This window comes from Lepisosteus oculatus, chromosome 2, assembly GCF_040954835.1.
Source record: "Lepisosteus oculatus isolate fLepOcu1 chromosome 2, fLepOcu1.hap2, whole genome shotgun sequence".
In the NCBI taxonomy this organism is placed as follows: domain Eukaryota; kingdom Metazoa; phylum Chordata; class Actinopteri; order Semionotiformes; family Lepisosteidae; genus Lepisosteus; species Lepisosteus oculatus.
This window is the reverse complement of record NC_090697.1, coordinates 18,843,229-18,865,974: the sequence shown is the minus strand read 5'-3', so window position 1 is coordinate 18,865,974 and position 22,746 is coordinate 18,843,229. Positions and strand designations below refer to the sequence as shown.

Genomic DNA, 22,746 nt, shown 5'->3' with positions numbered 1-22,746 from the left:
ACATGACAAGTGCTGAAGTTTCAAGAAATGTCTGATTTTGCTTTGTCATAATTAGAAAACCATTTTCTCTTTTAATCTTTTAAAGAAGAAAGAACTGTTATTTCAGTTGTAAGAGAAACCTAAACTACAAGTTGAAATTCAAAACAATTATTGTTATTTATTTATCTATTGTATAACAGAGTTCTGTAAATATGCTTTAAAAACAAGCCGATTTCAGGATCATAGGAAAAACTGTGATGGTAAAGATTTTGTGCCACAGCTATGATGACCATAGCCCATGTTAAAGACCATGACTAAAACCATAATATATTTACAGGCAGTCCTGGTATCAATTAATATAGATACAGAAATAACACAATATCTTCTATTGAGTCCTTTTCAAAAGTTGCATTTTAAAGTTATAAGGAACATGTTATTTTTTTAGTATCAGTGGAAATAGTTATACATTTTGTAAAATACCAGCTCAACAGATCGTGTGTGATTTTGATATAATTCAATATACACTCACCTGGCATTACATTTTTCTCAATAATACAGTTCTAGAATTATACTATTGCTTAATATTAATATATATTTTTTGTTGCTTACCTAAGCTAATATACAGAAAAAATTGCTTTTAAAAAAACATAGTTTTTACATGTTAATTTAACAATTAATGCTTTAAGCAAAATGAGTATAAGAATTTGCTGTGAAAGTCTTTTTTAAACTGTACTATATGTCTCTATTCAAGGGAATCCACACATTCCTGTTAAATCCTAGTTCATGATCGAACTGAAAATGTTTTACAAAATTTAGCCCTGATTCCCATTCAACACCCAGTTTCTACTAAGTCACACTAAGCATGTGTCAATTGACAATTTACGTGGTATGGGGAACGGTTTTGTAGTTCCTCATTTTCACGGCAGTAATTGAGAGCTTTGGTCTGGAGTACAACCCCAATTTACGAGATCGAAAACCAATATTTTACAGTTCCTGAAGGCTCTAGACTCTTACTTTGATTTACAGTTTAGCTTTATTTTAAAGTTTACATATTGCCAAAATACTGTTAAGAAATTAGAACCCACTATTAAAAGAACTGGGAGACTGGTATAAAAAAAGAAACTGATTTCTGATTTAACGACCCAGCTTGTTTTCCATCACAGGAATTTATGTGATGGAAAAAAAAAGCCCCGTCCCTTTGTAAATACTAGGGACCGGTGTACACTCATAATGTAAACGAGAAATCCTGTTTACGCTTTTAAGGAGTAAGGGCCACACACCCATTTAAAAAATGACGATGGTCTGATTCACACTCATCATGTAAGAGATTCACAATTAAATTAAATTTAACTCGGGTTCTGCGTATGTTAAAACTACCCTCAGTACAACAGCCTCAACAATTTTATATGGGCAAATGTTTGCAAAAACAACAGAATGCATATACAGTTCTTGAGCTGCGCAGACAAAGCTAGCTCTGCTGGTCTTGATCGCAGGAAAATCTGAAAATGCAGTTATGCGTTACATTTCGAAAAAGTTTCTGTCTAGTCAATAAACAAATCATATTTTTTTTTCCAACAAAGGCTACTCATCGCTGGAAATAAAAAGTATTACACCTTTCGGGTAAAGTAATTACAGCAGCCAATACTGTTTCATGTTAAAATGTATATCCTGGCTTTAAATGTCGCTCCCTGTTGTCACTGTCCAAAAGCTCAGTGAATATATTCAAAACAAGTAAAACGAGTGTTTAACATTTACAGCTCAGCTGGCTCCCTTTCTGTCTTCCTCCAAGATGACGTCACTCTGCGAGAATAGGCGCTCGGTGAGCCCAGGCCGCTAATGTTTATATCAGTTTCGCCGGGTGAGTAATCTTCGGTTTTACGGGAACACGATGTGTCACCCAGACAGAAAGCGCAAATGATCATCATTGATTTTGACTTTTCTGCAGTACCCGTTCCCTATGTAATCTATTGGTAGAGGAGGGGTTTCGCTGTAGTTGTCATTTTCTCATTTCTCAGCTGATTGAAGCACTGCTCAAAAACAGAAGAAAAAAAAATGACTCCTTCACTTCCCGGAAAAGGGGACCATCTCCCTCTTCAGTTGCTGGTACATCAGGAGATGGTTTTCTCTCTTAAAGTTGTAATACAGATTTACCGTAAATTGCATCGACAAAACAAATTATCCAATGTGACTGGGTGTATGTACATTACGATCAATAAAGGGGACTGAAAAAAGAGGCATATCTCCAAAAGGACAGTAACATTGTGGGAGACATTTCCATAATTAAACGACTTTTTTATAAACGAAGTGACGTTTTAAGTAAATTAAAAAAATTCTCATTAGGACAAAAGGGAATACAAACATGTGTCTTATGTTTGTTTCTCAAATTATCTGTTTAAATGCAGAACGTTACTTTAGATTTTTAATGTAAATTGCTCAATATAGAATTTACTTTGGAAATATATATATATTGCAACGTTTAAAGTTTCTTATTTTTGAAATGGAGTACAAATGGAACAAAAAAAAGTACAAATGGAACATTTCAGTAGCGAAATGAATAAATAATTTGTAGCATCATATTCCTTCTTAAAAGTAATATGAAATATGAAAATTAATATGGAATAACTACCCAGTTAGCAACGTGACAAACTTGATATGCTCATTTTGGCGTCATTGGGCTAATGTTATAGAAATCATGTAATGACCACATGTAAATTTTAACCAAGTCATTTATCCATGGCTAGTGGCTTACTCCCTTACCATGTTCCTTTGTATCTTTCCAATTAGATAACGAAATAATACTGGGCGCAGTAATTTCAGTGTTACCTATCTTGCCTTTGACACATGTTTTGTTTTATCCAGTTCCAGTTCAGTTTACTGTCATATGCAGAAGTGCAATGAAATGCGTATTTGCATGTATGCTCCGATACAAAGACATTAAAGGAATCACCAAAAAAGTACTGTAGACACAGAACAGCAGCAGCAACAACAAGTTAAATAACATACATCTTGAAAAAAAAACATCAGTGTGAGCCAGTGGTAGGGGTAGAGTTCAGTAATCTGAGTTTGTGGGAAGAAACTGTCTCTGAATCTGGACGTTTGTGTCTGGTTGACAGGTATAACATGATACCTGATAACATTCTGATAACATTTTCACATTCTCACTGCACTCCAGTGTGCATATGTAAAATTTCACTTGCTTACAAATGAGTCAAAGGTCAAATTGCTTTTAGGCAACCAGTTAAATTAAAACTCATCTGAAGTGAATACTGAAGGGTTTGTGGAAGGAGGTTACCAAGCCTTTTCTTGGACAGATGACATCATACATTTCTCCCACGCGACTGTAAAGCGCATTTGGTAAACATACATATAAAAATAGCGCCATATAAATGATGTGTAATAACATCAATAGAATTTCCATTAGGTTTCACAACATCAGGTACAGTATATTAATTTGTAACTATAGCTTTAGTTTGACATTGATGTTGGAATCAGTCCATACATTCAGCTCAGGAATCTCGGTTTAGCTTTAAAATCAGCTTTGCATTTGGAACTCCTGTTTGCAATGTTGAAACGTGTGAATGTATGAAAGGTAACTTTGTAATTTTTGTAATTTACTCATGTCTTTCTCACTCTGATGCAAACAAGCCAATACGTGTACAGGTAGGTATTTCTTGATTTCGGGCTTGATGACTGTAACACAGTGCTTGCTGGTTATTTATGTATTAAGTTGCCTCAGAGCTCAAGTGCTAACGTAACCAAAACTAAAATATAGAAGTTAAAAAATTCTCCTATTTTACCTTGTCTGCTCTTGCATTTCAGAATGAAATGCATTTCAGAAGAAAACTTAAAATATCAGTGCCCTCCTTTAAAGGCCTGAATAGACTCCTGTTTACATCAGTGAACTGTTATCTCCCAGTACACCTACACATCATTTGCATTGTTTGGACTCTGGCCTTCTTTCAGTTCCCAGAATCAGGCTTCAAACTTTGGTTTGCTTTGCTTTCTCTTCTGCTGCTTCAAGGCTATGGAATGATCTCACAGCCCATATTAGGTCATTTTGGTTGTTTTATACTAAAGAGCTCTGATAAGATGTGTCATGAAAGGTGCATTACAAAACAAATCTGATTAATTTCCAAAATGGAAAGAGATGTACAGTAACAAGTGTAACACGTTTTGTACTGTCTTCCACACTTTTTATAAAGAACAAAGTCAGCTTTGCTCTCAAACTTGCAATTTCAACTGATGAACCCCTCAAACAATTACAGCCCAGGGGAATAAAATAGCACTTTATAAAGGAAAGTTTACAGACAATGACAGTAATGCAGAAAAGATCAAAACAATATGACAAATATTATTTAAACCACATAATAGCTGATGAGTTGAAATTATTTAGATTTGTAATGTATGGGAGATCAAAAGTCTTTTTTTTTCTTTTGAGAGATAAAGAAACACCTTCAATTTTATTAGAAATCTCAGTCCACTACAAAATACCTTTTCAATGCATTTGTGGGGTATTTCTGGTGCATTTGAATATAAGAATGGTGGCAAATAAGAGGAGGATATTCAACCCACCCCAAACCCAGGGTATCGACTTCAACAACACAGCTGGGTAGTTTATTCCATATCCTCTCAACCCCTTGGTTAAGGAGTGCCCTCTTTTCTCAAACCTAAATGCCACTTGTGTCTTGTGTCTTATGGTTCATGTGTTATTGATGAATCTGAGGAAGTCCTCCATGTTGTATTCGTCAGTGCCTTTGAGGGTTTTGAATATCTGGATCTGGTACCCTCAAAGTTTCCTCACCCAGTCTAGTGTGTCATTAAACAAACAAGGCATGAGAGGTTAAATCAATTCTAATATGTTACATTTTGCAATTGATCTATCCTATTTAATCAATCAATGGATTATGTCAAACCTTTAAAACGCTACATGATAGACTGCTGGATGGGACACTTAATGCAAAGCAGGGACCCAGAAAGATTCCATCAAGCTGTGAATTAAAATGTTTCTGTGGGCAGCTTTGGGTTGAAATTCTGTCAGAGGTTATCTTGCATTTCTGAGGTATGAACTAACTGATGTTTAAAGCTTGCACAACATTGGGTAATAATTACCATGAGTTACTTCAAGGGACACTGTGGAATTAAGAAAGAAAATTGAAACACAGTCATAGCTGCTGTAAATCTGAAACTTATTCTGTTTCTTTTAAATGACAACTCGCAGATAGAGCAAAGGGACTGTATGTGAGGAATGAAAGTCAAAGAACTGTCTTTGATGAGGTTAATGTAGTTAACTTTAAAAAAAGACACACTGCTACCACTGGAGGCTGATACTCCACAATCCCTTCCTAGTTCCTTAAAATGCATAAAAACTGACATGACAGAAACTCAACAGAAACATGCGTTTTACTATGCAACTCTCACTATTGCTTTAACTGTGAATTGCAAATATTAAAATTCTCTCTCAGGCAGCTGGGTCTTTTTTAATATCCTAATAAACAACAAAAAGTATATATAAAAATACAAGTATTGTATAATCTTAAACTTGTTTGAGAAAAATTATATCTTAGAATAATTTCTGAAAATCATAGATACATGTGAAAACAGTAAGAACTATAATATATTTTGCTGTACTTTAGTTGCATCTAGGTTTCAAGGATATTATTATTAAACAGACTGCAGGTTAAGTTCCTGTCTATCTGATATAGATACAAACTAACAATTAAATGTTTTTTAAACATTCTAACTGACAAATGCCAGATTTCTCTGGTACATGGTATACTGACTGTTTTAAGTTGTCTGGAGAGTAGCATTACATTTTTGCCTAACTAAATTGGCTGTATAATGTATATATTCCTTATTGTTCACTTGCCGCACTTCACTTACTGGATTTAAGTAATACCTTCTACTACTACTCATATTAATAAGAAATAAACAAAGAAAGAAAAAATTAGTGTAAACGCAATAATCTGTTCTGAACATAGGTAAACGTCTTATTTCGAATTACATCAGAAACTATCTTTGAAAACAATGTCAATAATATAATCATATAATTATTTTTAAAAAGTTTTACAGGTTCTTCTGAATTTCTTTCAACTTTAAAGCTCTTTTATCTTAGTTTATGTGACTTTTATGTATTACCGTATATTACTTCATTTAAATTTTTTTGTCATCAGTTGCCCTTGTACTTTCGCTATGATAAGATAACTTTATTGGCCATATACAATGTCTTGCATTAGGAATTTGTCTTTTCACATACCCCAGCTTGCTCTCCACAAAACACACACATAGGGGGAGAGAAGCTTGGGGTCAAAGCACAGGGTCAGTCATTTATATGGCAGCCCTGGAGCATCTGGGGTTAAGGGCCTTGCTCAGGGGCCCAGTGGAGTAGGATTCCCCTGCTGGCCATGGGATTTGAACCAGCAACCTTCCAGCCAAAGGTGCAGATCCTTAGCTTTACTGAGAGGTAACAATAAAGATAACTTATGTTCTATTGTAAAGAACATAACCATTTAAAAGCATTTTGCAAGATTAAAACAGTTTGTTTTACACCCCTCATCAGGCTTTTTTGATTGGGAGGAACAGAAAGAAAATGTTAACCAGGGGTGCAGTATTTTATGTGCACACAATTTTATCATATAATATGTCCAGATTGTGGTTATTAGTAATTATTTTAATAATAACAACTCATTACTATAAGAAAGTACATTTACATGTGGTCCACTGAACAACATGATCTCAGATAACTGAAATCCTTGATGTATACAGTTGATTCACTGGCTATCCCTCATGGTCAAGAATGACAGCCTTCCATGAACCCATCATGAAAGGTGACTGATAAAACCAATTTAGGATCCTGAATAGCAGGTTTGAACGGGTGCTGTCTCTGGTGATGTGTGGTCATGTGCTGCGTAATTGAGTCACGGTGAGCTCTTCTCAGTTCTCCTCATCCTGACATCTTTGGGTCTCAAAATGCTGGGCTCTGCTCCAGATAATCTCTTCTTTCCATCTGGTTCAGTCAAGGGCCACAGTCTTGAACAGGAGTTCAAGTCAACGATTCAAAGCTGACTGAAGTCTCTGAATGCAGCGTGTCACATGTCTACCTACACGGAGCAGCACTCTCTTTCTCTGCCGAGCTCAAATAATGATTAAACACATAAGTAAGGATGGGCCCTTCCGCAGGGCAAAGGGACTTCAGCCCCTGGGAGATGCAGGGTTCTATAGTTTTCATTCCATCTCTGATCTTATTTCCAACCATCCATTTTCTATCCACCTTTGCTGGTGAGGGCTTTGCCAACCTTAATTATCTCATGATTTGGTTAAGAAACTAGGTCACCTAGTTTTAGTTGTTTTAGTTGCTTACTTAAAAGTACTTGGAAAACCCGCAAGACTCTGGCTATTTAGGATGGGCGCTTGTAGAAACTGTTACTCTGACTGTGGCTACGTTTTTTCATAAATAGAATCAATGTTGACTGTAGCAAGTCAACCAGTTAATCTGAAGCTACTGTAATGGTCTAAATGGATTGATTTAAATCTATTGGATGTTCTTGGAACTATTATTGCGTTCTTTTCTTAATTTAAATGAACTATATCCTACATTGCCACATCTCCTTTTCAAATATCCTTGACATTTAACTTTCTGCAATAGACACGTGAGCAGCGCCATGTACTGTATGAGCGCAGATTTCCTTTTACAATGAGTAACATTACCATTTAAAAAAGAAGTGACTCATGTTATTGAATCATTGAGCAATGGCTTACTTGTCCTATAGGTATTACATAAAAAGAGTAATTTTACAAATAGGCAAAATAAACACTAGATTATGGAACTGTATATAATATTATTTTGTAATTCTAAAGGTTCAACAGGCAGAACTATCACACATTTCATATATGCCCATTAAGATTTCACCTAATCCAGCCAGGCTTTTGATAGCTATCACTTTTGCTGTTTATTTTATATTTTTTATTTCCCATTTGACAATTACTCTGCAAATGTTTATTTATTAATACCACCTTGTCTACCAAGCTAGCAACTTTTGTGCTTTATTCAAAAGGAATTGTTGTGTGCAGTTAAGAAGATGTCAATTTATATTTTATATAATTGATATTTCAGTTCGTTTTGCAACATCAGTTTGATCAGTACACAGGTCAACATACTGTAGGTCTACTATGTCATCTTTTGTAGGAAAAGTGTTATTCACTATCTGGTCAAGGTATGTTATCAGTGTGTCCTAAGTTATAATTTGTATTTTTTAAAGTGGGGTCAGCAAAACATGTCTTGAGGAACACAGGCCAGTCATCAGTAGAAAATTCCTTAAATTTAATGATTTACCTAACTGTTGAACTTTTATTACATTCCCACTATATTCCAATGAAATTTTGACCAAAACTGATATGTAACAAAGGACTGTTTTACAATCCTAATAAATGTAACAAAGGTCCATTTTACAGTTCTAATAAAGTACGCTACAGTCACGTTTTATTTCCAGTCGAGTGTTCTCAAGGTTCCTAAATGGAAAGTCGGCAGGGTGATGTTATGAATTCTCCAGCATTGCACCGTGGTAACGCTGTGTGTGTACACAGACAAATACAACCTTAAGAGCACTGGGGGGTGGGCAGTGAGGGGGATTAGAAGTTTCCAGAGCTCAAAGGTAAGAGCTTTCATTGGAGAGATGGCGTACTACAACCTAGATCTCTCCGACACATATTCGCACTTCACATCAGGCAGTGGAATGTAGACCCAACCCACTTAACACTCCCAAGTCTCAGCTGTACTGCTGTGGTAGAGTGTGGAAAAGCATAAGCTCGTGTATTCTCATTCAAGGAGAAAACCTCTCACTAACTGCCACTCTCACAAAACCATGGCAATTTCCAGAATCTGTACAGTTCCCTCATTTTGTCCTCTTTGCAGAAATGTTACACACTCATACTGTAGGTGTTGTATACAATATGGAATGTACAGTATCTGCAAGGAACTTACCAAAGTACCAAAGGACAAAACACTTTACTAGCTTTTCAATTACATCTTAATACATACATAACTAAAAAGAAATGTATTATGTTGAAAACATTCCGGGAGTTTTTACCTTTTCTGTGTTCTCATAAAAGAGTTTTTCTCTTCTGTTCTTTTCTCTAAAATAATGGTGTGGTTTTTCTTGATCAGAAATACCAGATTAAGCCAATCTTTGGGCTGAAGACTCCGTAGATACAGTCTATGACTTATCCACCAATGCATTTGTAAAAAAACAAGGTTAGCATACTGGAGCTTTCACTGCACACTGTTATAACTAGAAAATTCTATTACACAAAACAATCACCTTTTGTACTTCACTATCAGTTCCCTTCATTACTACTATAGTTATTTTCCAAATTAAATACATTTTCTGATCCCTATGGAACACTATGTGGAAATAGTTACCAATAGTAAAAAATAATTGTAATCATTTTGCTTATGTGACACAGAGTTTCAGATGTAAAATCTGAAAATTATTTTAAGGACTGACAAAAGAAACAATTTGAGAGAAAACTATTTTACCAGTATTGCTCATTCGTTTGCTATAAGTGTCATGCAATAAGAATATCACCGTAGATCTAGACCCCTCTTCCACAACATAGCAGAATGGCTTACTCCTTACTGCAGGATTTATTCCGTAAACAAAAATTATTCCCTCTCTCCGTCTTCTTGTGTTTTTCTAATAATTACGGGATAGCAGAGTTGTCAACAGGGAGATATGCACCTGAAAAGTTTTGGCATATAGTGAAATGAGGAACTGTAAACGTACTGCATCAGTACTAATCTATCAAAATGTTACTTTTAAAATTAATGATGTTAATGTGATTGGCATTCACATAATTCTGAAATGTTTGAAATAAAGATACTTTACACGGATTCCAAAAATGTGTAAATGTATACTGTACATAGACTGTAGAAAACATAAATATAAAAACTGATGCAAAAATGGTTACACTCACAATACATCTAAAACCTAATATCAGTGACTGTACTATTGAATAATTCACCTCCAGTATTTAAAAGTCTTTCTATAACCATGTTCACTGAAGAATATACTGTATTTAAACTAACATCCCTATTAGTATAGTGGCTTAGGTGTAATTATGTCTTACATCCAATATGTTATCCTTAGCTGGTGTTCGGTCAGACATTTTATATTTATACAAACATATATTTCATTGCACTCATGGCTCTTCTTATATTTAAAGTGTTGCTGGTCATTGTATTTTGGTTCTTTGTCATTAATCGTTCTCTTGTTATGTATCAACTGTTCTGGAATTTAACTTGATCTTTTTTTATTCAGAGTCACTACAGTATATTTATTTAATACCACTACATAAAAGCATATTAGCAGTGTGCATGTATATATATATTAAACCACTAGAGGTTAATTTGTCAAAGATAAGAAAGGGAAGTCAGTGAAATATATAGTTTCATTGTTATACATTTTTTCTTTTCAGAATGAGATTAAACTCAACTTTTTCTTTCAACAACCTGCACACTGACAAATCCTCCCACTGATAATTATGACGAATGAGGATGATGCAGATCCTTCCTTTAACCAGACCAAGTGCAAGAATACAAAAGTTTTTCTTTTAGCCAGAAATACCCGAGTAAGCCAAGTTCTAGACTAGAGAGCTAGAGTAAAGACCACTGTAAATATATGACTATCATCTAAGAAACACAACACTAGGCACATACCTTAGCTTCTGCTCATCACTCTGTTTTAATTGGAATACACAATTAAAGAAAACAATCCCTTTTAAGAACCATAATCCTTGTATATTATATAAAAACTTTGTCATTTACTTTACGACACTCTTCCGCCTACTCTTCAATATATACAAGCTAATCTAAAAAAAAAAATTTGGATAACTAAGTCCACCTTATCTTTTGTTTGTTTTATTTGAAAAGTAACAACATACTTCTGTTTTATGTGTACAATTAAAGGTTTGAGCATTCAAAATAACCATATTTTTTCATGATATTTATTGAGTACTCATTCACATTCACTCTATTCACATTGATATTAGTAATACATCTACTGATACCCAATTAATTATATAGGTTATCTGTATATATACAGCACATACTCCCTGTGAGATTGTGCCATATACTGTACCTTAGCTACAGCACTCATACACCCTACACTCATACACTTACACACTCATACACCCTAATCACTCTATAGTCCCACATCAGGTTATGACCCTTAACTGTTTTATAGAGGTGTACCAGCACTGCAGAAGTCACGCACTGTATGACATGATGAAACCAAACCATAGCAAATGCCCACATTTTTCTCTCAACAACGATCTCTTTAACACACCCAGTAAATCTTCTCAGGCAGCAGAGAATGAACTTATATAAAACGGGTTTTGTTTTCTTGATGATTCAACAAGTTTAACCTGTAACCTTTGTGTCTTTATTGTTAGGATAGAAAAATGATATTGCCAAGGCTAGAAGCATGCAGACAGACTTGCTTTTGCCTGATTTGTGTGTTTTTTTCTGACACCCCAACTGAACCCACTTCAGCACAGATTTTCTGCTTCCTTTTGGACATACACCACATGTTTTCTTTTAAGTACCCATAAAACCTCGTGACTTGTAAGCTTTCTATTTATTTTATTTCTTCCACATTCCTCAGATAAGATGTGAGGAAGATCAAAGGCACATTTCTTAATCAAACAACAGTCAGTGTAAACAGCCTGCCCACTGAATGTAAAAAGCAACAGGCTATTAACTTGTCAGGTATCTTTCAGAAATACAGTTTTTTTTTTTACTTTTTCATCCCTACTACAGGCACTTCTCACAAAATATGTCATAATAAAGCTTCAGAGACAAAATCTGAATATTAAAATATTTACAAATGTAAATACAAATTAATCAAATATGTATCTTTTTTGCATGACTTTCTTAAAATTCACAAACTATTATGTACTTATTACCATTGTCAGATAGCCTATTAAAAATTACAACACCCAATAATCATTGTTCTTTTTAGCAGCAGTAAAGGTAATAACTCTTTAAAGTAGATCACAGTTAACTCCGCCCAATCAAGTATTTCATATACAACTACAATATAGTTTACTTCATATTAAAGCAAATGTTTCTTACTGAAAACTATATTTAAATTCCCGTCTGGCTATCCATACGCCTAATCTCACTGTGCTGTCCTTTCATGACACCTAGAATGTTCGACTTTTTGCGTGTTCGGACAAGTCTAAAACTATCTCGCAATTTCATATCTTACGGATAGTATACTATTAAAATGACAGACAGCATAATACGACGAGTACGTACAGATAAGACCAAAGTGACAATGGTCAATTAATTTAATTTCAATCTTTTTTCAGTTTAGACACCAGATAAAAATATGGACCGGTTATTTTCGAACTGCGAGATAATCGTGTACACTAATTAAAACAACCAGTGTGTGGAAAGAATAAGGTATTTTACAAATCGTAATGCGGTATTAGCCCATTCTCGCAAAATACGATGAAAATACTGGCGCATTAAAAAAGACAAACGGAAAACTGGACAGTAAAATTCAGTGGTGAAGGGTGGGTACTTCCTTCTGTAGACAGAAGTATTTAAAACACAAATTGAAAATACTTGGAAGTATGCGTTGTTTGCTTTTAGCATACTTTCGTTTACTGAAATAACAAAACCAGTAAAACCGAATAAAAATAGTAAGTACTGTATTGCCCATTAAATTCTCAACTGTGGTCCTACCCCCACCAACTTCTGGGGCCAGTACTTGTTGGGCCGATGTATTTCAGTTCCTTCAAAAACATAATTTATATTACCTTTTGTGATGCTTTCATCCCCATCTTCTTCTTACTACAATTATTAACCTACTAGAACGATTGTAATGATGAAGAAGGTCATGTTTTACATGATAACGTGATTGAACACTGATGTTCCTTTATGAAGAAGACAGCCTTTATCACCAGCTGTCCCAACTACTTTACTCAAACCCCAACACCTCACTATCACCGCGATCACCCCCACTTAACGCATCAGCATCTTTTTTATTTCTTTTTTTTTTACAAGATTATCACTAGATGCCACGGATATCAAGTCATTATCCGGGTATGTCGTGATTGGCTCATTAGTGTGAAATGTTGCGAGTCCAAAACCTTTGGGGAATAGTGAATTGAACCCTGTCCTGTTATGGTGTGCTGCGCGGGGTTGCTGGGTTGCATCATCGCGAAGCAAGCTTCCCTGAGCTATTAATAGAATGACGTCACCTCTGACCAGCCCTCGTACTAGTAAATACCAGAGCTTCCTATATAAAGAGGTGATGCAACCCAGCGCCGTTATCTGTAAGTTTTCTTACAAACTAAAGAGGCAACAATAAACCATTTCTCGCTCCCCAGCGTTCTCCTTGACTCGGGCACAAAACCAGTGTATAAGGTAGGTGAGCCGATCGCTGATGTTTTGCGAGAAGCTGGTGTGGAAGTTGGTGTTGGGCTGTTAGTGTCACTGTACCGTAATCTCATGCCTGTGCTGTCGGTTGAGGATTTATAACGCAAATCCACTGTGAGCACTCCGAAAACAGGATGCCTATTCAGTCCTCAAAGTAAGCGAGACATTCTCAGAAAGACCCTTCTCTGGTTGCTTTTGTATATTTGTTTCGGCTTGATATTGTGCGAAGTGTGAAAAATGACTTCTGTATAGTTTCTAGTTCTGCCTACTACTCCTAAACTACATAACTAAAGGACATACTGAAACAGAATAAAGCTTCTCATTGGGTATTGCTTTCATCATGAGAGATTTATTTAAACGGTTAAGCGTTAAACAACGCATTCGAAATTGTTTTATAATAGTGTCTGCCCCCAAACTTTCTGTTTCTGTTTGTCAGTTCTCCCGGGATATCGGAGGTGTCTGTCTTCTTTGACCGCGTTGTAATGTTGTACTTAGGGTTTATGATATTTCACATGTCGTAGCTAATGTTCTTGTTAGCGATGTTATGCGCCTTGTTTTAGGTAGACATTGCTTAGCTTTGGCAGGGTTTTCCCGATTGTGTTATACGAATATGTGCGTGTATATCCATGTAGTGTACAGTACATGCATTGTCCCAGGCAGATAAACTTTTCCTATTCGGAAATGGACCAGCACGACAAGTAACAACTGTCGATCAACAGTACTGTCTCATTGACCTCGGGAGAACCTGCATGTTTGAATCAAAGCAGGGCATCAACTGAATCGGAGGGAGAGCTAGTACAGTGTAAGCACTGAGAACTAATGTTCTTTGTTGTGGAATTTTTTTTATTGTGGTAATTTTCCAGGCATTCACAAATGACAGTGTCGCATAAACAAGTTATCCGGAAACATTATACAGTACATGAATGGAAATTGAACAATTCCGTTTATTTTAAAGGGAAAAAACAATACGTTGGAGTAATAAGATAACTTAGTTGTGTAGCTTTCTGACTGCGGTTTACGTTGCAGGTTTACACATTTCCAAGTGAATATTTTTAAAATTCTAAAATATGCGATAAAAAGGGCTGGTGTTCTGTTGGGGGTCAAGAAATGTATAAATCAGTTTTACTGACGTGTACCACAACTTAAACCGGCCCTGTAGTGAACACTCTCGGCCCGGGAAGGGCTAGTCCAGTGTCCAAGGCGACTGCGGGCCAGTCAGTTCAAAGACGCGCTGGGAGAGATGAAGGAATCGCGTCCTCCAGGCGGCTGAGCTCCACGGTGCGGGAGCAGGCGCGTGTAAGAGCGCCGCTTTGTTACTTCCTTCTGTGAATTCAAGCACGTAATTCCCAAACACCAGTTCCCGCTGGTGATTTTTATTCTGTCTCTTTGGGTCATTGTAGTTCATTTCGTTCCCCCCTCCGCACGCACATACAGTACACGAACCAGCACCGGACGCGTCTTTTTACTGGAATTAATTCACTGGACGAAGCCTATCAGTATTTTTTTTTTTACTTCTACCATTGGGAGTTCGTATTCTGGTTTAGTCAGCCGAAAAGGAAGCACTTAATATTGTGCGAGGGAATTTTCGAAAAGGGTTTTGGAAAAGTACCACTATAATTTCCCAGGGTTTACTGTACGTGTCCCTCCCTATGAGTAAGGAAGAAAGGGGTTTTGGTTTGTCTGGTGCTTTCGAGCAGCCCCGGGCCATTATAAGTTAGCATGTCGAGTCTAACTGGTCTAAGAGAGGGTGTTCCAAGTGTCCGATTTTCTTCAAATCAAGTAAAAGAGAAGAGAGACATTTTAAATGAAAAGAGTACAAATTTTGTGAGTAGCCTCTATACAACTTCCGTTTTACATCATATTTTGAACTGGGTAGCCTTCCTATGCTTGATACGTCTGTGTAATTAAAACTGGTAGTTACACCTTGTGTAAACTGAGTACACACGCTTTGTCCTTCTACCTCTGTTTATGTGCCTGCCGTTATTTAACTTGAAAGCAGCCTACAAAAGTCATACCATTCCAATCAGTGTGAAAACTGTGAGGTCGGAGATTTGATCTCAGGTGCGATCGATGTTTCATGACCTTAATGCCAGGGCTGCGCCTGTAGCCGTGAGTATTAAAAGGCTCGCGTTGTAACCGTGTCCATTTCGCCCCTCCAGCACGATGATGCTTCAGCATCCCGGTCTTGGTCCTTCGGAGATCAGCGCGTCGGCTGTGGTCCCCTGCCTCTCCCCGCCGGGGTCGTTGCTGTTCGACGACTTCACGAACCTCACGCCTCTGGTCAAAGAGGAGCTGCGGTTCGCCATTCAGAACAAGCGCCTGTCCAGCGGAATGAGCTCCACCGTCAGCGACAGCGTGGGAACCACGTCTGAAACTAGTCCCGCCGAGCCGCCAAATGTGAAGAAGGAGGTACAAACAAAAACCAACAACCTTTTCTTGCCTTACACCCCAACTGTCAGAAGTAACTTGACTAGACTCCTGCCGAATAAATAAGAACTTCCGGGAAAATAAGGCCTCTCTCCTTCTGCGCACATCTAGATTATTTTGTCAAGTAGAAAAATGTATTTGAAATTTCAAATGGTAATTCCAGGTTTTAAAATCAGTATATCAATTATGCCCCACTTTCATGCCCGATCTGTACTTCATAAAAAAGCGTTATAAAGTGTTATAAAACTCCAAAATTCTGTTAAACTTTTTACATGTGAGCGTTTGTTCATCCTGTCTGTGTTCTAATGGAAGAGGTTAGAAATAATAATATTTGCCAACACTTATATAGCGCTTTTCTGGACACTCCACTCAAAGTGCTTTACAGTAATGGGATCTCCCCTCCACCACCACCCGGATGACGCGACAGCAGCCATAGTGCGCCAGTACACTCACCACACATCAGCTATCAGTGGGGAGGAGAGCAGAGTAATGAAGCCAATTCATAGAGGGGGATTATTAGGAGGCCATGATTGGTAAGGGCCAATGGGAAATTTGAGCAGGACACTGGGGTTACGCCCCTACTCTTTTCAAGTAACCCTGGGATTTTTAATGACCACAGAGAGTCAGGACCTCAGTCTTACATCTCATCCAAAGGAGGGTGCCAGTTTACAGTATACACTATACTGGGGTACATGGGGTGAACACCCCCTGCTCGTCCCACTAACACCAGCAGCAACCTTAGTTTTTCCCAGGAGGTCTCCCACCCAGGTACTGACCAGGCTCACACCTGCTTAGCTTCAGTGGGTTTCCAGTTGTGAGTTGCAGAGCGATATGGCTGCTGACATCTGCCCCAGTACCAGCCCTCCTCGGTTCAGTGGAAACCCTGGCCTCTCCTCGGGCCTTACCACGAGAGATGCTTGGGGCTGAGGGCACACAGGGCTGCCCCCTACCCCAGCCCCTAATGTATGAAATAGATTTCATACATTAAGTGAATATGGCTGTTTTGAATCAGCTTAGAATTTGGCAGCATCTGGCAACATTTTCCCTCGTTCTTATCTGGAATATTTGTAAAGTCAATCAAAAATGGTAAAGGGTGCAAAATAATTTTGAGAACACATCATTCTGAGGTTCTTACCCTTGCTACTTAAATTGCAAAAAGAAGAAAGCATTATTTTTTCCTGTGCACTCATGTTTAGGATAATCTTCTTTCCAGATTACACCGGAAGAGTGTGAAAGGAGAAAGAGAAGAAGGGAAAGAAATAAGATAGCTGCTGCAAAGTGCAGGAATAAGAAGAAAGAAAGAACAGACTGTCTACAGAAGGTATGTTCTGGTGAAAAGATAGGATGAAGGAACTGGCCAAAATTACACAAAACACATAGTAGGGACATATAAGTATATACAGACTGTTAAAGCAATACAGAAAAAGTTCACTGTTAACAACAGGAATTTCCTTGAGTAAGAATGTTGATTTAGAATAGATCTTTTCTAATGAAACCTGTAATTTCAAGTGTTGTCTAGGTGCCTTCAAGGGAAAAATGACAAAATAATGACAAATATTTTCTTACTCATGAAACTGCAATAGTTTGTGTAATAGTGGCTGGTACAGCATTGAACAACTTCTTCCAGAAAATGTATGGTACTCAGGGCTTTCCCATTAATTGAAAGGCTAGGATTTTCTGTGAAATAGTTTACAAAAATGCTTTCATTCCTTAATACTGTAACATGGATCTAAACAATGTGTGGGATTTTCATTCAGCCATATTATCAGTTGGAGATTATATTATATTGTTTTCACGTGTTTTTAATTTCCTTAATGTGTTTATTACAAAACAGCTATCCATATAAATTTATATATTAACAATATAGGAAAGTGTTCTAGTTTGCCTGATGTAGAAAATAGCTTACTGTGTGCCAGATACTTCATACTACAGCACTAAAGTAAACAAAAGCACATAATAGTTATGATTCACTTCAGTATTTGTCTGGGCTTCATTCAGCAATCTAAGAATATTTATGAAATAAACAATGCTGCCTGTTCTAATTATTTAAAGAAAATACTTGCCCATGTTCTGTTCATTTCATGGATAGCTTCAAATTTTGTAGTGGTGGCACAAATAGCAGTCTTTAAGGAGAACTATTTTTTCACAGCATGATGGGAACTTTGTGGATGGAATGAATTTCTCTATCATTTTCCAAGTGTGCTGCTCATCAGCCACAGCCTGTGTGTAACTGAGAGATTAGGACAGTTGTATTAGCCACCTGTGGAGCCTAGTTATCTCTAAGAAGTGGCAAACAGTCTAAAAATCTTGCTTCAGCTTTGAGGAGTGAAAGACTCTTTTACAGTTTAATTATTAGTAAGACTGAGCTGAGCTCCTAAAAAATAGACTTTTCAGATCACTTTAGGCTCAGAAGTAATCTCTTTTACAACTAGAGGAGGTGGTCTTTGTCATTTCAATTATAAAGAACATATCTTTAAGCCTGTCTTCTTTTAATCTCATATTGGGTATAATGCTCTCTTTCTGTGTCCTTCCTGGCACAACAAGCAGAAGTGAATGTGACGCAGAACATGTTATAGGACAGTAGTCCTAGTTCCCTGGGGGTTCCTCAGGCTAAGTTTGGTATGTCTGCTTTCGCAGGATGTAATCTGTCCTCAAAAAAGTTTATGCTTGCGTCAGGAAAACCTTGCGGGAAATCAGGAGAGAAGGGCCTGCACTCAGCGCTCTGTCCTGTCTTTCCAGGAGTCCGAAAAGCTGGAGTCCATCAACGCGGAGCTGAAAGCCCAGATAGAGGAGCTGAAGAACGAGAAGCAGCAGCTGGTGTACATGCTGAACCTGCACCGGCCCACCTGCATCGTCCGCGCGCAGAACGGCAGGACCCCCGAGGACGAAAGGAACCTCTTCATCCAGCAGATCAAGGAGGGGATGCTACAGGGCTGAAGGGCTCGCGCACAGCCAGACTATCTCAGACCTCAGCGGCCACAGCCACGCGCGAACTCCACTGACTTGCGTCTTCGGGGACTCACAGGTGTTTAGCTACGTGCCAGCGGAAACTAAGCCATCACACCTTGGGGTGTCGCCCTTTGCGCTCTGAACCTTAGTGACGTCTGCAGACAAGGACTAGACTGGGCAAGGGTGCCCGGTACCTTCACCTGCTGCAACTCAACCGCAACCGGGAAACGAAAAAGTCATAGGACTCTAAAAAATATCCTACGAGTTTATCTGTTTCTTTAATACACTGTTGTCCTCGGTGATAATGTATAACCTTTATAAGCTTTTACTACTCATTGTACAAGCAAGGCCGAAGCACAGAAAGGCAAAAAGGGGCACAGCAGATGATGGAGATGTCTCACAAAAAAAAAAACTGTACAGACTCGGGGTCGAGTCCAGGGAATCTGCGTGTTGCCCCACAGAATTGCCATGCACATTCACAGTGTTTCAGTCCTTATAACCAAGGCTGAAAGTTGTGTATTCGTGTCTTCTGCCTCTGCTGATAGGGAAAGCACTTACCTCTATGAAAAACGTGTGTTGATTGTAGTCTGTATTTTGTTGGATTGTTTCTATTGTTGCTGCTGGGAAGTCTTGTTTTGTAGATCCATCTGTTTTCCATGAGTCGAAAAATAGGAATCCCTTTCCTGTAGGAGTAATGGATTTATGGCTGACCATCTGTGATTCTTGTGGTTGTTTCCACTTAAATACTCATCCATCATATATGATGTGTGTCGCAGAAACTGCTGTTACTATTCATTCATCTGTGAAAAGTCTTTTATGAAGCTATTCTTTGAAAATCAGTTTGTTAAAATCTGTAATAAACTATGCAGCAATAACAAGATGACACAAAACACGCAAAACACCTCATCCAATGGTTTAGCAGTGGGGAAGAAAGTGCAGATGCTGTAGCCCACTCTCGTAGGTTATAGTGTACCAATCTGTTGTTCACCTATATGGAATCTCTTTACCTGTGTGTCTAAAATTCTGCAGTCCAGTTTCAAAGCTGTTCAGTTTCCATTTTGTACATTGCATCAGCTGGGGGGGATGGCCTTATTTCCTTTCCTGTACATTACCTGGTGTGATCAGAATAGGGAAACATCTTGTAGGTCTGTGTTCCAGTTACACAGTGAACTGCAGAAGTATTTTTTTAAAAAAACAAACTGTGAATAGTGAAGGAGGGGGTGGTGGTGTGTGTGTGTGGTTAGAGAGGCCGTGCAGAATTCATGGCTGTACAAGACATTTTCATTGTTTCTTAACAAGCACAGTTTGGTCTTGTGTGTGACTGAAAGACTATAAAGCCAGGAGAAACCAGTTGCTCCTTGAATGTAACAGTGGGACGTGCAAGTACAATTGCATTACAATTCCCAGTGCTCAAGCTTCACAGATGTGGCCAACATAAATAGTTAAGGCATTCACAGCTACCCGAAGCTCTGTTCTCACTGCACTTTACTGTAGCAATTCACTTCTGAAAGTTTTTAGTTTGAGACCAGCACCACTGAGCGTAGCATGACCAAAACTAAAACTACTTCATAGTGAAACTCTTGAAGCACCAAAATTGTTTAATGTTTTTTTTTCCCTTGAAAAAAACTGTGTTTTTCTTTTACACTGATTTCTAGAAACTAAAGAAAACACAGTAGGACTGACAATTTAATTCGTACCGTACCTGTTGTATAAAGTGGGGAAAAAAGGTTTTGTGAGCCAGTGACAAATTGTGATTTGAGCGAAAAATAATTTATCATAAATGTTGAGCCTCTATAAGACAAAATAATGCTGTGTTCGAAGAAAGGGATTGTAAGAGACGCAGGCGTCAATATTTTATTTGTGTTTGCTATTACTTTGTGTAATAAGAATAGTTTACCTGCTAGCATGCAAGACGTGACTAAGGTACTACCAAATACTGTATGTTAACGTAAGGAAAGCTCAACTTGCGTAATGTGATTTTTTTACTGTTGTATTAAGCTTTGTTTCTCATTGTTACACAATAATTATCAGTGGTATTATTCTAACTACAAGATGTATGTCCATTTTAAGATAAAATGTTAAATTGTAGCCTAATGATGTTAAACTGTTATCTGCTCTGTTCAGGTAAACCTAATACATGACAGAAATGCATTAAGGAGACATTTCTCTACTGTGTATGTGAATTGTTTTTGATACTTTAATAAAAAAAAATATCGTTCTATCAGTAGCTGTTTTTGAATGTCTTTCCATTATTTTATCAGAAACAGGGGCATCTATACACCTCCTTACAGGACAGCTGTCTTGTCACGCCCCACACTCTCCCTCGCAAACGACGTTACATTCCCGGAACCTCTGCTTCCCAATCTCATCCCTGATTGAACCCAGCACATTCTCACATGCATCAGATTCCTCAAATTCTCACTCCCTAACCAATCATCCAATCACACCCCTTTCCTTTCAGTATTTAAACCCCCTTCGCACACCTTCCCACGCTCACTATTGAGAAGCCTTAGTATTCTCCAGTGCGTGTTTCCAAACCTTTTGACTGATCTCCTGTTACGAATCTTCTGCTTCTGCCTCTTGACCTCGCCTTCTGGATTTTGCCTTTGAATTGTTTTGGATTTCTCTCGTTACCGGACCCTCTGCCTCCCTTATCGACCCAGCCTTTGGATTTCGTCTTTTGGTTTGTCCCTTTGCTACTCTGTGTCCTGTGGGATTCCGGTCACGCACAAGGATCCTTCTATTCCACGTATCGGTTCCGTGACATGTCTTTTATTCCCTGATATATTCCTACAGAAATGGTCAGCTTGAAGTCACAGATATCTTTAGCGCTTAAAATTGTTCAGCTGTAGAAGCTGTGTCAAGAAGGCTGTAATTTTTTTCACGGAAAGGAAATGTTGGAATTGTTTCTATGTGATTTGTTATTGTGTGTTCCAGTAGATGTAATTAAACACTGAGGAGATAAGCCACAACATGTTCATGTCCCAGAAACGCCCAGTCATCTTTCAGCCCTGCCCATGAGATAATGGTTCTTGTGAGCTGGAGCTCTCTGGTGGAGGGATATGTAAGAAGGACAGAGGGGGTTTTGGACAGGTGGTGAGCAGGGAAGGTGTCTTTACATGCTGTGGATCAATGTTCAGATCATGATGACATACTGTATCTCAGAGGACACTTGAAAGATTTTTGTGAGTGGAGATTGACGAGGGAGAGAGACCAGTAGGTCATTCTAAATTTAGATACGAAGGGAAAAACATTAGCTTTTAAATATATTTACCAAAAGCCACTTGCAAATTATTTGCATATTATTGATTGTTTCAATCGGGAACAAGATTTTAATTGTAAAGAATGTATCTACATTATGTGCCTTAACATTCAGTCTATGCAAAAGAGGGACTTATAGCATTTGAACAGGCAGAGAACGTAAGGACAAAGTTGACATGACCTACCTGTAGGTGTGAGGTGGAGACAGGAGAAATCGAGGAAACATAAGGTAGAAAGGAGTATAGTAGAGCTGGGTAAGAGCTAATAATTTAAGTAATGTTTTTTGTGTGTTTTCCTGATTGGAAAGACTATATTTTAGTGTCCTTTCATATATATACAGTTATTACGATTTGTGATGTCTTACTAGTAGATATGTATTAGGGTTAAAGCCATTGAGGAAAACAAACAAGAGTCTTTAATAGCTCTTTAACTTGTCAGGAGGCAAAGGAGCATACCCAGTTGTATAAAATAAATCCACTTAATACACCCGTGGAATTCCCCACCCAAAAGAACAGCTTAATCTTCAAGCCTAATTAAAGAAATCTCTCAAGCAGGAAGTTTCTTGTCTCAATTTCAGTTGTGTAATGCTCAATTATGTGAATGAGAATTGTTTGCTGACATGTCTGTGTCCATAATGTACTGGGAGAGGAGGAAACAAATTCTGAAGCAACTTCAGTTCAGTTCACATC

General features: G+C 37.7%; 1 protein-coding gene across 2 annotated transcripts; it reads left to right on the top strand.

Annotated features, from left to right (window-relative positions):
• Window positions 1-1,670: 1,670 nt before the first annotated feature.
• atf3 (activating transcription factor 3) lies at window positions 1,671-21,023 on the top strand. 2 transcript variants are annotated; one of them, XM_015339153.2, is made up of 4 exons: window positions 1,671-1,837; window positions 15,580-15,829; window positions 17,061-17,168; window positions 18,587-21,023. In XM_015339153.2, exons 2-4 carry the CDS (start codon window positions 15,584-15,586, stop codon window positions 18,782-18,784), a joined length of 552 nt encoding a protein of 183 aa, XP_015194639.2. In that variant the 5' UTR covers window positions 1,671-1,837; window positions 15,580-15,583; the 3' UTR covers window positions 18,785-21,023. The 2 variants fall into 2 exon arrangements, with proteins under 2 accessions (XP_015194639.2, XP_006643027.2); XM_006642964.3 differs by lacking the exon at window positions 1,671-1,837 and adding an exon at window positions 13,272-13,408.
• The last annotated feature ends 1,723 nt before the right edge of the window (window positions 21,024-22,746 follow it).